This window comes from Agelaius tricolor, unplaced genomic scaffold (assembly GCF_023055355.1).
Source record: "Agelaius tricolor isolate 1412-34295 unplaced genomic scaffold, bAgeTri1.0.p SCAF_16, whole genome shotgun sequence".
NCBI classification, from domain to species: domain Eukaryota; kingdom Metazoa; phylum Chordata; class Aves; order Passeriformes; family Icteridae; genus Agelaius; species Agelaius tricolor.
This window is the reverse complement of record NW_027269276.1, coordinates 9334658-9350334: the sequence shown is the minus strand read 5'-3', so window position 1 is coordinate 9350334 and position 15677 is coordinate 9334658. Positions and strand designations below refer to the sequence as shown.

Here is a 15677-nt window from a genome sequence, read left to right as displayed (position 1 = left end):
ATTCTGCCTTTATCTCTCTTCCAAGCTCTGCTAAGTGTTTGCCTCAGGCTGGCTACTGAGAAAGTGGGCAGAGTGTGCTACAATTCATATTGGTTTATTGCTTATGTTTCCTTTCAGAACCTCTGTGTGCTCTCCAGGGTCTGTGACTTTGGAGCTGTTTGCCAGCTACACATACGAATCTTCAAGTTCTGATTCTCCAGATCACTTAGAAAAGAAGGGACTTGGAGTGATGCTGAACATTTCTCTTGTGTAGTAGAAGTGTAGTTTCCCTTTCAGCTGGGGCAGATTGAGAGGAATGAATCTGTATTGAGAGTTCAGATTTATACATTTCCATCTATGAAGTCACATGAACTGTTTAATCCTGGAAGACAATTAAATAGTGAAAACTCAGGGACAAGTTTTTCATATTTTTCATCCTGGGCAGCTCTCCTGGATGGTTGGACCTAAAAGCTGATTAGAGACTTGGTCTGCCACCCTGACTATCACCAAGGGTAGTGAATAGCCTTTCTCCCTGTTTTTAGGAGAGTATCTTCTCTATATTCTTATGCTGGTGAATGTGGGACAATATTTACTGCTGCAGATAAGCAGATCCAGGGCTTATATGGCTCTGGTTGGGCAAGCAGGAGTGTAAACCTGGGCAACTAAGTCTAGATTTTCAGCTGCATTGCCAATGATGTAATGCACCGGTATTTGCAGGATGTGCTTATCAGGGTTTTAAAAAGGGTTTCTCTCTTTTCTAGAGGTTTTCCTGTCAAAATAGTAATTTATGGGATATCATCCAAGAAAATAAACCAGTTTGCTGTTGTTCAGAGAGGCCAGAGGCAAGTGCTTCTCTTGTCAAAGTCAGCAATGGAATGAAAGGGTACCCTGGGACTCTGATGTAGGTCACCAAATCTGTCAATAAAATAGAGTAAAATAGAATTTGTGTAATTCTATTTGGAGTTTGGAATTTGGAGTTTTTATAAACCCATCTGAACAATGTAATTAACTCAGAAACTGAAAAGTAGCAACTTTAATTATGCTTTAAGTACTTCAATACCAATTCCTTTTAGCAGGGGCATGTAGCTGCTGTCCTTAGCAGCTAGATGCAGAAAGAGCTGTAGGTGTCAGGTATTGTAATGCAGTTGCTTTCTGCTTGGGCTGGTTAGGGAGGGATCCATGATTTCTCCTCTGTGCCCAAAAATTCCATGTTCCCTCTGTTGCTGCTCACAAAGAAGGAAGGAGGGGATACAGACTCCTTTCAGTGCCAAAAGCCTCAACTAGCTCATAGGTGCCAAACAGCCAAGCAACATTTCATCCCTTCCTGGATGCCAAAAGCCTCAAGTATCCCTGCTCCACCTGCCAAAACCTCCAACTCTGTCCTGACAACTCCTGCAGAGCAGGCCTGTGCTGTCAATGTGAAATTTTGCAACACTCTGACAACGGAAAAAATCTGGATGCAGTATAAGACTGAAAACCACGCTGAGATTCCCCTTCAGTTTAGTATGAAAATGAATTATGCTGTAAATATTTCCTGTGTGTGACACTTGTGCATGCTTTTTTCTTCAAAATTTGAATTTATTTAAAACTTCTGTAGAATGCAAATAAGTTGCAGAATTCAACACTGAGAGGTCTAAAGTCCATCTGAGCCCCCAGATGTGTTTTTTCATGCAGCTCAATAAGTCCATCATTTGCCTTTTGGCCGATTCCTTGCTGGTGATTCACCTTGTTACTGAGCTTTACCAGCTTGTGTTTCTGAAATGCTCTTGTTATTATGGGGCACAGGTTCCATTTTGCAGCGAGTTTGCAGTGCTGAGGTCAAGTGCAAGGAATAGGTAATGTAACAATTTAAATGTTAACAATGTTAACAATTTAAAAACTAAATAATTCTAAACATCTGCTTAAAATAGCTGCATTTACTCCCAGGTGTTTTTTATCAATTTGAAATAATGATGCATTGTTTTTTCTCCAGGATTTAAAAATTCCAGATAGGATCTTTTTAACATACAGAGTAATACATAATTTACTTTGGTACATAGAAGTAAAATATTTATTAAACTAAATGACATATACAGTGCACAATTATGTAATATATAATGCACTCAGCAACAGTAGAATTATATCAGGAAATGTCTTGAAACCTGTTTTAAGGAAACAAGAGGAGTTTTTAAGCCAAAACCAGGCAATGCAAGATCTTTTATTAATAATTCTTATTTGTCTGGAAATATGTTTGACTGTTCTATTTAGTCACTGCCACAAGTGAAATAGCTTTTCCTAGATCAGTAATCTGCATTCTGCACCTCACTTAGAATACAAAATAGAGGTGTAAATCATTTTTGTATGTGACCTTAGCAGAGATTTCTAGTGTAGCTTGTTTCAAAGCTCTAGACATAACAGCCAGAGTTAAAGTGAAGGATACAGTTCTGAGGGTGAATAGCACATGCAGTGATTATTGCAGGTAAATACTTGTTCTCTCCAGCTCACGGGTACAGTCATCACTGCAATTTGATACCTCTTCCACCAAGTGTGGTGTCTGGAAACAGGGATCTGGGAAATGCATCACAGAGCTACTCAGGCAGGATGTGTTCCTTTCAGTGCCATAATTCCTTGTGCTACCTCTCTTTGGAGCTGTTGCAGGTACGAGGAGAAGCAAAAGGCACAGAGCAGTGCTGCACATGAAGATTAGTGAAGAGCAAAATAACCTCATACTTTGGAGGACTCTGAAAGTCAGGACAGTGTTAATAGTATTTATGGGTTGTGAGAGTGGGAAGAAGCAATGAAAAGGAAATGCTTCATCTCTTTTCAAAACACCATCAAGGATGAAATTCACTCCTGGGAGAAGGGCCAGCACTGAGCTTTGGGTATTGCTTAATTTAGGCCTTCAGTGGTACAGAAGTGGTGTTTATACTCTTCAACAGGTTCCTTCCCTTGGATGAGTTTAATCTGAAGAACCTAAATTCTGTATTTAATTATAAGAAATGTATTATTAAATAGCAATATGCTATAACTGTGCCAGTGTAACTCCTTTTGGTGATTTTCTTTTAGAATTTGGCAAGCCTTAGTGAATTAATACAAACCAGTTTAGTAAGCAGCTGTGAGAAAAACAAAAGCACAACCACCCAGAGAGCTGCAGTGACATTGGCATAATAGCAGGTGTGTTGGTAAGTAGTCCTCCATATCCAAGCCCTTACTTGAATTGACAGAGGCTTATTTTCTGGGCCACATCACTTTAACCTGTTTGAATTTCTGTGTATCCATCCAGCCCCAGGGGTGATCTGTGACCACTGCTACATCTGCTGACCAAAGGTTGCTCTGAATCTCTTCTAGAACCTGACAGAGCTGGGCACCTTGTCCTGGGGAGGTTTTTAGGGGCTGTAGGGGCTGTCACAGGGCAGGATTTGTGTTGGTGTGCATGGCACAGGGACTGTCACCTGGGATTCTGGCAGGAGGAATCTGTGTGCCAGGTCTGTGCATTTCTTTCCCTCCACATACTGCTGCTGTAACTCTTGTGTCAAATACTATGGGCTTGCCTTGTGTTTGTGTTTAAAGAAAAAATTTATGCTAAAAGCTCTGCAAAAACAAACATTTAAGGTATCAGGGCATTTCTGTTGAGAAGCTGAATCTTTGTTACACTGAATGCTAAACATTTACATATCCAAGCCTTATGTAATAGTTGTCTGAATAATAATAAAACTGCATAAACTGACCTTGGTTCTCTGGCACCACTTCTCCTTTGAAGTCTGCATGACCAAATTCAAGACAATTATGTCATCCTTCATAACAGCCAAACAAAATTTTGGCCAAATAATCTTTTTCTTCATCTGAAAGCACTCTGTTTGATTTCTGTAATGTGTGTCAATGTAGCTGTTGTTATTTACTGGGTGCTACAAGTGACAGTAAAAATCTCCTTGTTTCGGAGCAATGATGAACCCTGTTAACATCTGGATTTCATTTATTTTGCCTCAGTGCCCTTGTTCTGGGTTACTTTGGGTCATAGGTTGCAGGGGAATACGTCCTGAGAACTCATGCACACCAATAATTTGCAGAACATGGAGGTACACTATGTGCCCATATGTGACAGAAACAGAGCCCTGGACAGAAGAAGGGAAACTGGCACTAAAACTTTCCCCTCTGTTCAAATCTACCAGTGCCACACTCCAGTAAAACTCTCTGTGGACAGCACTGTCTCTGTCACTTAAGAGTTGTCAGCACAGAGCTCAGATTGCACATCACTGGCCCTCAGACCTCGAGGAAGCCTTGGCAAATTGTCATCTCAGTCTTTGAGGCTCTGTCACCAAGTGCTTCAAAATTCAAGGGTTGATTTTCCCTTACCCCCTGATTCAAGTAATCATTGTCCAGGTCCATGTTTAGTGTTGTGACTTTTTTGCTTTCAAAATGAGTTAGATTGGGATGAAATATTTTGAGTCTACCTTTATCATATACACTGGATTTCTGCAGAAACTCTGTATAGGTTCTTACCTGTTCCTCTGACTGCAATGTTTGCATCTAACCCTATGTTCACATGTACTTCAACTCTTCCAGTGCCATGTTTTCCTATCCAGCTCTAGGTAAAGAGCAGCAAACAATCTAGGTTGTGTTTATAGCTGGTTTAAGTTATTTTCTCTGGATTCACTACAGGACTTGTGGCGACATCATGGGTGCACATGTGCATGTCCATGCACACATTTACATTTGTGCTGGTACATCAATACTTGCACAATGAATATGCAAAATACATGTGTTGTGCTTTGTCTGTTGCAAAATGAAGGCACTAAAGACAAAACTATTTTAATATGGTTCAATTTTTCACTGCTGAACCCCATTAGAATTATGACTGCAGACAATAAAGACATGAAAAACTGAGGTCAAGCAAGCTGGGAATGCAGTCCTGACGTACAATAATATCCTTCTGTGTCCAATTGCAATTAGCTCTCAGTTTAATTCCTAAATGAGTTTCCAAGGCTCTATTGGTGTAAATCATGATGTTGGTGATCTTTTCTTTATTTTCCTTCAATTTAGTACCATGGTGAAGACAAATGTAATGTGTAGAGTTTATGAAACCAGACAGCTAGTAAATCAATATTATTTTGGTAGTAAATTACTAAGTCAGTGCAAGCTGCTTTTAACTCTTTCCCATGGGACAAATAGCTTGAACTAGCTGGAGCTTAAATCAACACTGTGGGCACTGAATTAGTCAATGATTCTAAAGAAGGCTTTGTTGGCATAAAGTTCTGCTTTGATCGCCATGGTATTTACAGCTTTTTAATTAGATACAGTTCAGAACAATGGCTTTTATCAAAGCAGTTTGGGAAGTGAACAACTGGACTTTGTTTAGAGCTTTGGATGACATTCTGCCTGTTAATATCATGTGGCTGGTTTTAATACAATGATGAAGTTAGGATTATTTTAGGCATTGTCACTGCTTTGTCAAAAGAAACTAGCTATTCTAAAAAAGAGTGGCATGTATTGCTTTTTTAATATCACAAGTTTAGCCATTTCTCAACAGGCTAAAACCCAATTGTTTGCTTTGGACTTGTAGAGAACAAACTAATTTTGTACCTATAAATTTGAAAGAAGTGATCCTCTTGTTCATCTTGATTTATTTTCGTGTGCTGAGTGACTTGTTAGGAAGTGCTGAGCTTTTTTTAAGACTGAAGGCAGTTGGTTCCATTTTCAGTGTCAGACATTTCAGACTTGGCTTCTGATATAAAGAAAACCCAACATCAGTGTGAAAATTCCTCAGGGATCTTGGCAGAGCTGGGCTCTATCGTTTTTGGAATGGCAGGTTGGCCTAAGAGTGCTTTCAAAGCTTTACGGTAAGCAATTGTAAAATTTGTAAATTTATAAGAGCAAGAAAGTTAAAAAGCCACTGATGTTTTTAGACCAACTTCGCAATTCAGTGTTCAAATAGAGATACTTATCCTCTAATAAACAATTTGTTGGGGTTTTTTTTTTTTGTTTTTGGAAAGTTGAGCACTGGAGTCAATGAGAAGAAAAATTTGGCTGAAAATAGTTGCTTTCTGAAAGCTTGAATTAAATTTTCATGTTCTCTCAGTGGTGATTCTTTTGGGGCAGAGTAAATATTGGTCAATATTCTCTCCCACTTGAGAAAAATTACTCACTGCCTCACTCTTATGCACAATCTGACTTTCATAATGATGCCAAAAGCCATTACTTTATGTTAGTGGTATTTTTATGTTCAAACTGTCACCGTGGTGGTTTGAGAAATTGGTGTTTTAATCTTAAGCTGGGTATAATACAGTGTTGCTTAGTTCCATTGTAACAGGCCCATCATGTGTTTGAGCATGATGCTTTCTCTGTGTGCTTGAGACTGTTTGGTTCCTACACAGCAAATTTGGCAAAGAGGAGTTGGGAACTGCAGCACGTTTGGGCACAGCAGTGCTTTGGCAGGAGGCAACACATCATCTACACTGGATCTTCAAAGGCTCTGCTTTTCCCCCATATAATTATTATGCATTAAAGTAGTAAATTTGAAATATGGTAAATAAGCAGCGAAGTAACATAATTGGTACTACTAATGCCAAGCAGTAAAATATACTCAAAACATTTTTTTTTCCAACTTTCCATCTTCTTTTCTTTTCCTTCAGAACTCCAGAACCACCCGCTCAGATGAAGATAAGGATGATTCCTGGGATGCCTGGGGAGCCTGGAGTGATTGCTCACGGACCTGTGGAGGGGGAGCTTCCTACTCTCTGAGGAGATGCTTAAATGGCAGGTAAGCCACATGCTGGTGTGTGGGGGTTCTTCTGCAGCTCTGGCACATTTCCAATCCTCTTCTGGTTGCTTCTGTTTCTGAGACCAAGTGCTGTGTAAGATAGATGAAGTGTTATAAAATACTGCCTTTAATACATGTTTGTAATAGACAAATAACTTAGGCTTTAACTCTGAACTTTATTGTGTTATGAGATATAATTGTGGAATGGCAGAAATTATTTATTTGGTATGGTCAAATAGAGAGGGGAGTCCCTTTCACTGTAATACAGATCAAAGGGTGAGTCACCTGTGTACAAGTTAGCCTGCTCTTGCACATGACTTGACATAATGTGCTGCTCATATGGATCTGTCAAATGCTGCTCTGTGTTAGGGAAGGAGGGACAACAGGCCATGGTCTCAAATTGCACCAAGGGAGATTCAGGTCAGAGGTTAGGAGGAATTTCTTCTCAGAAAGGTGATGAGACACTGGAATGGGCCCTCCAGGAAGGCAGTGCAGTCACTGTCCCTGCAAGTGTTTAAAGAAGGACTGAACCTGGCACTCAGTGCCATGGCCTAAAGTGACACGGTGGCATAGGGTCACAGGCTGAGCTCGGTGATCTGAGAGATCTTTTCCAACCAAATTGATTCTCTGATTCTTCCCTGCCAGTTCTTCCTATGCAGTGGTCCTGGTAGCTGGATGATTTCCTGTATAAGTCTTAGTGTGACTTGAAGAGAAGAGCACAGGCAGTGAAAGCCTTTTACCTCACTGGTAAAACTGGACTCATGTAGGACTTGTTGGTACAATCCTTAAAGTAGGAGTAATGCAGTAGGCCTGTAGACAGGCAAGAAAAGATCCCAGCCAGCTTTGAGGCGTCTGTGCTGGCATCCATAATTGCCTGTTTCACTTGAATTATTCTTAAACATTTTAAATACTGATGATTGTGTTTACATTTTTATTTAGTTGTATCAGCCAGGAAGTCACTTGTTCTTAAAGAAGGCTTGGAGTGTGGTGTGCTGCTTAAGGGCAAACTGTATGAAATACAGAGCTAAAGATGATTGATAAAAGCACTGCCTGTTTTTTTAGTGAAAAATTGCACAAAGGTCTTGGAGAAAAGTAATAGTTCCAGCAAGAAGCCTTGATATTCTACCAATGTGTTAGGGACTGTGAAACAAGCTCAATAAATTGTAGCAGTATAAATTCCACTGTGGTTTTATTAATATTTTTAATGTGTTCCCCTGTGAAAAACATGTGTTTTCCATACCTTGACAAATGCATAGTTTAAAAGGTTTTTTCTATGTTTGATTTTTGTAGCAATGTCCGGGAAACACACAACTGTGGAACACAGTTTTCACATTTGTGTGTATCATAAACATTTTAATTTGCGTGTTGTGATGCAGTAGGTCTTGCAAAAGATTGGATATTTGAGACTTAAAATACCTTGAGCTTTAACAGTTGTACCTTCAGCTGAGTTGAGGTCTTTCTTCAGGCATCCATTTTTTTTTCCTTTTCAAATGCTATTTTTCAGTCTCTCTCAGACATTATTTAAAAAAATGTTATATTCATGCAAGAAGAGAAAAATTTAATCAAAGAGATGTAAATTATCAGTTATATGTTCACACTTTCTTTAATGTAAGGCGCATCTTTTTGGTATGAAGGAATTATTCCAAAACACTGTTCCTGATTTTAGAGAAATCACTAATTATAATTTCTTATCCAGTCATTTGAAATATGTTTTAAGTTCTTTCAAAATGTTGATATTGCCATTTTTAACATGGAAGAATATCTTACACTGTGCAAAAGTGCTGGTTTGTTAGTGAGAAGTTTGGCAGAGTGTGTCTTTAAAAAAAGTGTGAAACCCAACCTCCCCAGATTTATGAGACCACAATAAATAACCATGACTCTATTACATGGCTTTTATTTCAGCTACTAACAACAGATTGAGGATTTGAACTGCCTGGATGTCAGGATTCACATGCATTGGGCACATTTGCATGTAGTCCATGATAATTCTCTTTAATTTAAAATTATGAATCAGATATTCTGATCTTCTCCTCTAGGTCACATCACGTTTATTAGAAATAACTTGGTTGCAATCAGCATAGAGCAGCCTTAGGGATGTCTTTTTCACAAAATAAATGTGGTTTTCATAAGGTTTGCAGTAAATTGGGCTTATAGGGAAAGTCACACGTTCTTTGCTGAGGAGAGACAGCAGTGTAAAGCTGAATACCCAGATCCCCTCTGTATTTAAGCCTTGTATTTTGAGTCCAGATTATGGTAGGGCAGTAGCAATAAAAACCTAATTTTCGAGAGAATAACTAGCTGTAAAACAGGCAAAGTTGTGTTTTGCTATTATACAGTGTAACAATTTTTACTTTTTTTTTCTTTTAGGAACTGTGAAGGTCGGAATATTCGATACAAAACCTGCAGTAGTAATGTGAGTCTGGCCTTTAATCCTGTTTTACTCATTCAAAAATGTGTTAAAGTTTAAGTAATGCTGCTTCTCATTTAAAACTTTATGGTGCATAATTTTCTTTCCATCATTATTACCATTTTTAAACATTTCAGTCTGCATGACACCATGAGGTCTCAAATTTAGACTTCCCAAATGGACATTTTCTTCTGAAATTATAGTGCCAATTGTGATTCAGAATGTTTTATATCACTTATTAGGAGAGTTACACATTTTGGAGGATTAACAGATCAATTCTCATCTTAAACTAGCAAGTGGTTTTCCTGGGGGTTCTGTCTTGTAGATGAAGCATTAAACTGAGCTTGGGATCATTTGTGGTCATTAGTGATATGGTGACTCTCCTCATGTGAACAAAGAATGCCTGGTCCCTTTCAGATCTTAAATAGGGTAATTTCTCCTTATTTTCCCTCTGTTTGCCTAAACCCAGATCTTTGTATGTCTGTGTGCAAGAACATGCACGTTTAGGTGCACTGGCACAGACAATGCCCGTGAGTGAGTGTGAAGCTGGAGGTTTGACCATACAGTTGCTGTTGCTGCGATGCAATCGCATTTCATTTTTATGGACGTGTTTTATGGAAACTATTCACGTACAGCAAACCTCATTACTTGTGTTCCACTGACTTGCAGTCGTGCTTTGTGCTGTTTAAACAACTGCTGCCCTTCAGCCTGGTCTAGGCTGCCGAAGGTGAGCACCTCAGCAGGACTTTGTGGCACTACAGGTACATTTGTGTGTGCAATCACAGTCCTGCAGGCTGGCTTATGGTCTGCACTCACCCTTACTTGGTTTGCCTCACAGTACAGTGTGACAGTCACATGTGCTATTCCAGGAAAGACAGCAGGCCGATAAATAATTAATAATAATACTAAAAGGTGAGGGCTGAATTTCCTTTGGGTTGAGTTTTGCCCAAAGGTGTGTAAGCTCAAGTGATATTCAGTCATTACCAATCCCATAATTTTTGCCAGCAGCTGTGGAGTGGGACATGTTCTCCTTAAAATGCCTGACACTGGAAGTTGTCCAGTAAATATTCAATCAGTGCATCTCCTAGGAGATCTGCCCATTGCTGCTTTTCAGTTTGCCACACCTACAGAGTCTGCTGTGCCAGTTGGCTCCTGCTGTCCTTGAGAACAAGGCTTGCTCACACCTTGGGTAGCTCCACACTCCACTGCTCAGTGTTGGATGGATTTCCCACCACAGCAGCTGAAGTTCCTGCTGGCAGAAGCAAGTGGAAGTGATAAATGAATCAGTCCCAGTGCATGCAGGAATCAGATTCTGGAGACAAACCCTGCCCCTTGCCCTTTCAGAAGAAAAGGCCCAGCAGCTTGGTGCATGAGCCCATAAATAAAAATCCTCCCTGCAAAAATACCCTGATGTTTAAAATCTGTGTAATAACTTGGTAACTTGCAGCCAGTCAGGATGTAAGCAATGAACAGAATTACCTACTTATCCATCCCCAATCTAAATGTCTGTTTGTGTGCACTGTACCCAGTAACACCTCTGAGTGCTGCATCCTGTGCACTGCAGCTTCCTGCAGGAGCACAGGGAGGTCACCCCGGTGCTCCTTGCTCCCCCAGCACCAGGCCTGGGGAACTGCCCAGGGCATGGAGAAGGGAGGGTGGTGAGGTGGGCATGTTTCCTGCTGTCAGGCACAGGTCTATTTTTTAGGATATCTATTGTATTTTAGAATAGCTGTGAACACTGTTCATTTTAAGATTTATGCATTAGAAATCTAATGGAAGTGATGGCGCTTTATGCTTCATCATAGAGAAAATTAAGATGATTCTCATATCCTCTCTGAACTCCCAGAGAATTTATCTGAAGTCACTGGAGCCTGTTTTTTAACTCTAGGACTTATTTTAAAGCGATAAGTGGCAGGCGCCTTGTATGTGAATCTGTTTGAATTTATGATGATTCAAATGTTAATTTCCAGACAGGAAACTGCCTTTACAGTTCTGCTTTTGGGGGATGTCTGAAAGGGATCATGTTCCCATTTCAGTTCAGATACAGTCAGAATTTCTCAGGAATGGTTTTTCCTAGATTATGGGTTAGATAATGAAGAACTCCTGAGAAAAATATATTTAATGAGATTTCCACTGTTAATACAGTTGATCTCTGAAATTGGCATGCCTGAATTCAAACCCCATGTTAGATCTGAGTTAACCTTGAAACAGGACCTCACACCTAATGTAAATCTGAGACTACTAGGCCAGTTTAGTTTCAAATGATATAATTTTCCCAAAAGCATTATTTCTAATCAAGGCTTCTCACTTTAGGAGTAAAACTGTAGTTTGAAAATTAAGAGTTTATACTAGCTTCTTTCCATATTAATAGGTATTACTGGTAACCACATGAGACATTGGGTATAAATACACAGTGTAAAGCTGTCTGCAAATGTAATTTTGCTACATGATACATTACACCACTAACATCTATATTGGGGAGTACAAATGAAGCACAACTTAATATGTGTGTCATTCTAATGAAAAGAACAAGAATCATTTTACCAGAAAATTGGTTTCATGTGGATTTGTAATGGAATAGTAGTAAGTTCATTGAACTCAAGCATAGTTCCAGAATAATATTAGTGATATTTCAATCAAAAAATTAATTCAAGGTCTTAACAACAAAATAATTGCTAAGATTAAGGTGTATGTATAGCCTGCTTATCTTTCTATCATAACTGAGATGCCAGGTGCATGATTTCCTAAAACTGCATGTGTGCTTTCACCCTTCCATATAGAGACTTTAGAGAAATAAACTATCCATTGTATATTGTTCAATGAGATTTTCAGTCTTTCTTGAACCCCTTTTTTAAATTTTAGTTTTTGTATATAGTGTTACATTCTAATGCTATGATGTGCACTATGTGGAAGTGTTTAAGTTAATCCTTTAGGGTCCTATTCACAGAACAAGTTATTTGGGCCATTTCCCCATAAATTTCACATTCTTGTGTGCCAAAAAGTCGCTTATATTTTTGCCAGAGTGATTCTTCTGCAGTCAGAAAAAACATTATTTTGTAAAAGATAGCCCCATGTTTAATTCCACTGTAAACTTTTATTATATGCAGATAATGCTCACACTTGTTCAACACATTTATCTGTAACTGTCCCAGCATTGACTTAACCAGCTAATTTACCCTGTTCAGAAAATCTTGGCTGTATTGTGTCTACTTTAGACTATAATGTTTCACCTTGAGTTACACAGTTTCTCTCTAATATGTTCATTTATTTAGTTTATATTTACAATGCTGAGGCACCATAAGGCTCCCTTGGCTGGGGTGGTTTCCAGCTCAGGTATCTTTATTCAGCTTAGAAGTGGCCTGAAAATTGTGTAGGAAAAACATGGAACCTGAAGCTAATTTCAGAAAGAAAACAAAACAATGACTTCATCAGTTTTGGCTGGGTTTCAACAAAGCGAGATTCAAAGAATAAAACTAGACAAAGGGCTAGACTTTCTTTGGTGTCATCATTTTTACTGGGAATTTTCTTGCCTTCTCTTTTGTGCTTTTTTCAGTTGAGTAATTGTTGGCAAGAGTCGCAGGGTCTGATGCAACCTTCATATTTTGTACATGAACATTGCCTACAAAGATACAGATTTCCCAGGTCAGCTTTGTTTTCAAAGGCTGAGGGTGCTTATTGCCAGAGCTCAAAGATACATTTCATAAGAAGCTAGCTCTTGGATGCAGTAGTTTTTAATGGTATGTCACCAAAAAAAAAAAGAAAAAGGGAATATGTGTGTTTTTAATCTTCATGGTAGTCATGTGTCTAAAGCATCTTTTTCAGATCTGTCTACTATGTTCATAAGTCATGTCATAAATACATTTCATTCCACTGCAAGGTCTGGGTGTGATTGTTTCTGCCAGCATGTTCGTGTGTTAGACCTCATAGATTTGTCTTCAGCTCCTTTTGCAGTGTATGAACCTGTAAATGGCCTGGCCATGGTTCAGTGGATTGAGTGTGATAGAAAAGCTATTGCTGAAATTAAGAAATTGCAGAAATCTTGAAATTAGTAGCAAAAAAATATAACAAGCCAGAAAAATTGTGAGATATTGAGAGGGAAGAGAGAACGGTGGAATGAAGTGATGTCTGAAATAGATTAAAACCAGAGACACACAAACAGGATGAGGGCTGGGTCCCCCATATCATTGTCTGATACTGTGACACTGCCCACTTCCTGAACATGGTTCACCCTTGCCTCCCATTCACATCTTTGCCCTGCCTTTTCCTTACTATTTTTTAAACCCCCTTTCACTTCTCCAAACCACTCTAATGGAATTAAACTGATGTTTGCAAGTCCTCTCGTTGTCTTGATTGCATTCATTCTGTGCTTAGTTGTGTTTCTCTTTAAACTCCTTTCTTTACACAAATATTTATTGTTCCCTGGAAGACTGGGATCTGGACTTGGTTGCCATCCAAACTCTGATATAATGCAAATGATAATAATTTCAGCTCTTTGATACCCCTCTGTGATGCTCCTTTATGCTCCTGCTTTTGCACAGAGCTCAAACGTAAAGCAGGTGGAGCTGGCATGGGAATCGAGCTGCCAGAATCACTTTGGGCTCTTTGAAGATGCCAAAAGAGAATAGGGAGATGAGGATTCACTTGCTCTGAAGCAGCCAGGAGGGAGTGGAAGGAAGGAGCTGCATTGTGTTGAATCAATGAGAAACATGCAGTAACCGTGGGCTTGACATCCTGACTTTGTGGTGTTTGTGTCTTGGCACCGCATCAACAGCCAGTGATAATGGAGTGTAACAGCAGCTGTCAGAGCTCAGCTGAAGGCCATCACTCTGCCTGCTCTACAGAGCACTCTTTAATTCTTTGAGATGAAAATGTAGCTGGGCATGGCTGAGTGACTCTGCTCCCAAATACTGCTTCTAACTTTACCTGAATTTAATGTCCACTGTTTATTTTTTGATCCTTAGTTGCTCTTCTGTTTGCATTGGTGGGAGGGAACCATATGGGATCCATACGAACTCTGAAGTCCTCTCTGCTTTTTAGACTTGCTGTTGTGGAAAATGAGAGGTGACAGATAATTCAGAGCCAAAATTCTGCTCTCATTTACACCAGTGCAAACTTGGGGAATTTCTGGGGAGTGACACTGCAGTAAATATGTGTGGCCTCTCACAGTATTTACTCCATGTTCCTAGAAGCTCTCTGTGGAAGGATTTTGTAGAGGTAAAATACTCCCTGTGTCTTATTCCATCATTGTACAGTTTCAGAAAATATGGCTCAAACTAGCATTATCCCAGATTAAAAATAATACAAAATGTGTCAGTATCATTCTAAATTATTCCCTCTGTAATGTGTAGCATTAGACAGAGCTGAAAAGTTTTGCTGGGAAAGTTCAGTAAATTTGCTCGGTGCTCAGCTGCAAAAATGCCATGTGTTGGTCAGTAGATTGAATACTGATTTTTAGAAGGTATTTTATGTAGATTACAACCAATTCAGAGACAGTTCTAGGCTACTGTTTGCCATGGTGAAAAAAACCCCAAACTGAGTGCAATATTGCTGTGGGCATTGGACTGAAATTCAAAACTTTTTTCTGTATATATTACTCTCCAGTCCTGTGTCATACACTTGCCATTTTGTCAGTTTTATTCAGGGAAGGTTCAGCTCACTGATAAGGTTGAAGCTTGAGATCAGTATTGTTAACTAATACTTACTAATAAGTTCCATGAGTTCGCCTGACACATCACAATCTTTCAGTCTTCCATCCAATGAAAACAAAACTTCACTAAAATCAGCCCCACATCTGGCTTATATGTGCAGTTGGAATTCTTGGAAGAATATCCTTTCAGTCTGGCATATGGACTCTTTGACACTGGACATACTTTCAAATGAAGTCTGCAGTGAGGAATTGTTTGACACAGTAACTCCTTTGCCAGTACTTTACCAAAGTTATTTTCAAATCAATCAGTATTCATCTCCATTCCTGTCACTATAGTTTAATGCTAACATCATTGTTTGTGTGCAATGCTTTATGTAGAAAAAAATATTTTAGAATGTTTTATTTCAAGCATTTCTCGTATTTGGTCTTTATGCTGTGTGTACTGAGGCACTGTATGGAAGAAGGTAGGGAACTGTCTCATTAGAACTGGAAATACAGGATCAATTGTTACCAATTTGAAGTCTATTTATTTGAAGTTTATTTATTTGAAGTTTACTTATTATTCCAAAAAAATAAGCCTTACTGCTCCCATGAGGTGAAGGTGCTTTGTAATTAGATAAAGGACTAAGCACAGAAAGTTCTGGTGTTTCCCCCTATATCTTGTGCTTTTTTCAAGCAGTACCAAACAATTAATTAGACAAATTTTATTTTTTTATTTATATGTAGCCATGATACCTCTTTCATTACTCTGACATATGAATTGATGAATGAGCATAGAGGCCTCAGAAATCCTTTAGTGGGAAAAGCTACTGAAAAGAGAAATGTGAGACATCACCTTGTAGTTACTTGAAATATATAGATTCCTTTAGAAGCCAATTCTTACAATAGAACCAGACTTTAATACTAAT

At 39.0% G+C, this 15677-nt stretch overlaps 1 protein-coding gene across 4 annotated transcripts in view; it reads left to right on the top strand.

Moving 5' to 3' along the window:
• ADAMTSL3 (ADAMTS like 3) overlaps positions 1–15677 on the top strand; it is a 170481-nt gene that overhangs the window by 68294 nt on the left and 86510 nt on the right. For all 4 annotated transcript variants that reach the window (XR_011681472.1, XR_011681471.1, XM_071441394.1 and 1 more), the window contains exons 4-5: positions 6588–6715; positions 9083–9128. Coding sequence is in view for 2 of the 4 variants with exons in the window: in XM_071441394.1 (XP_071297495.1) it covers positions 6588–6715; positions 9083–9128 (174 nt within the window). In the remaining 2 variants the exon portion in view is untranslated. The remainder of the gene's footprint in view (positions 1–6587; positions 6716–9082; positions 9129–15677) is intronic.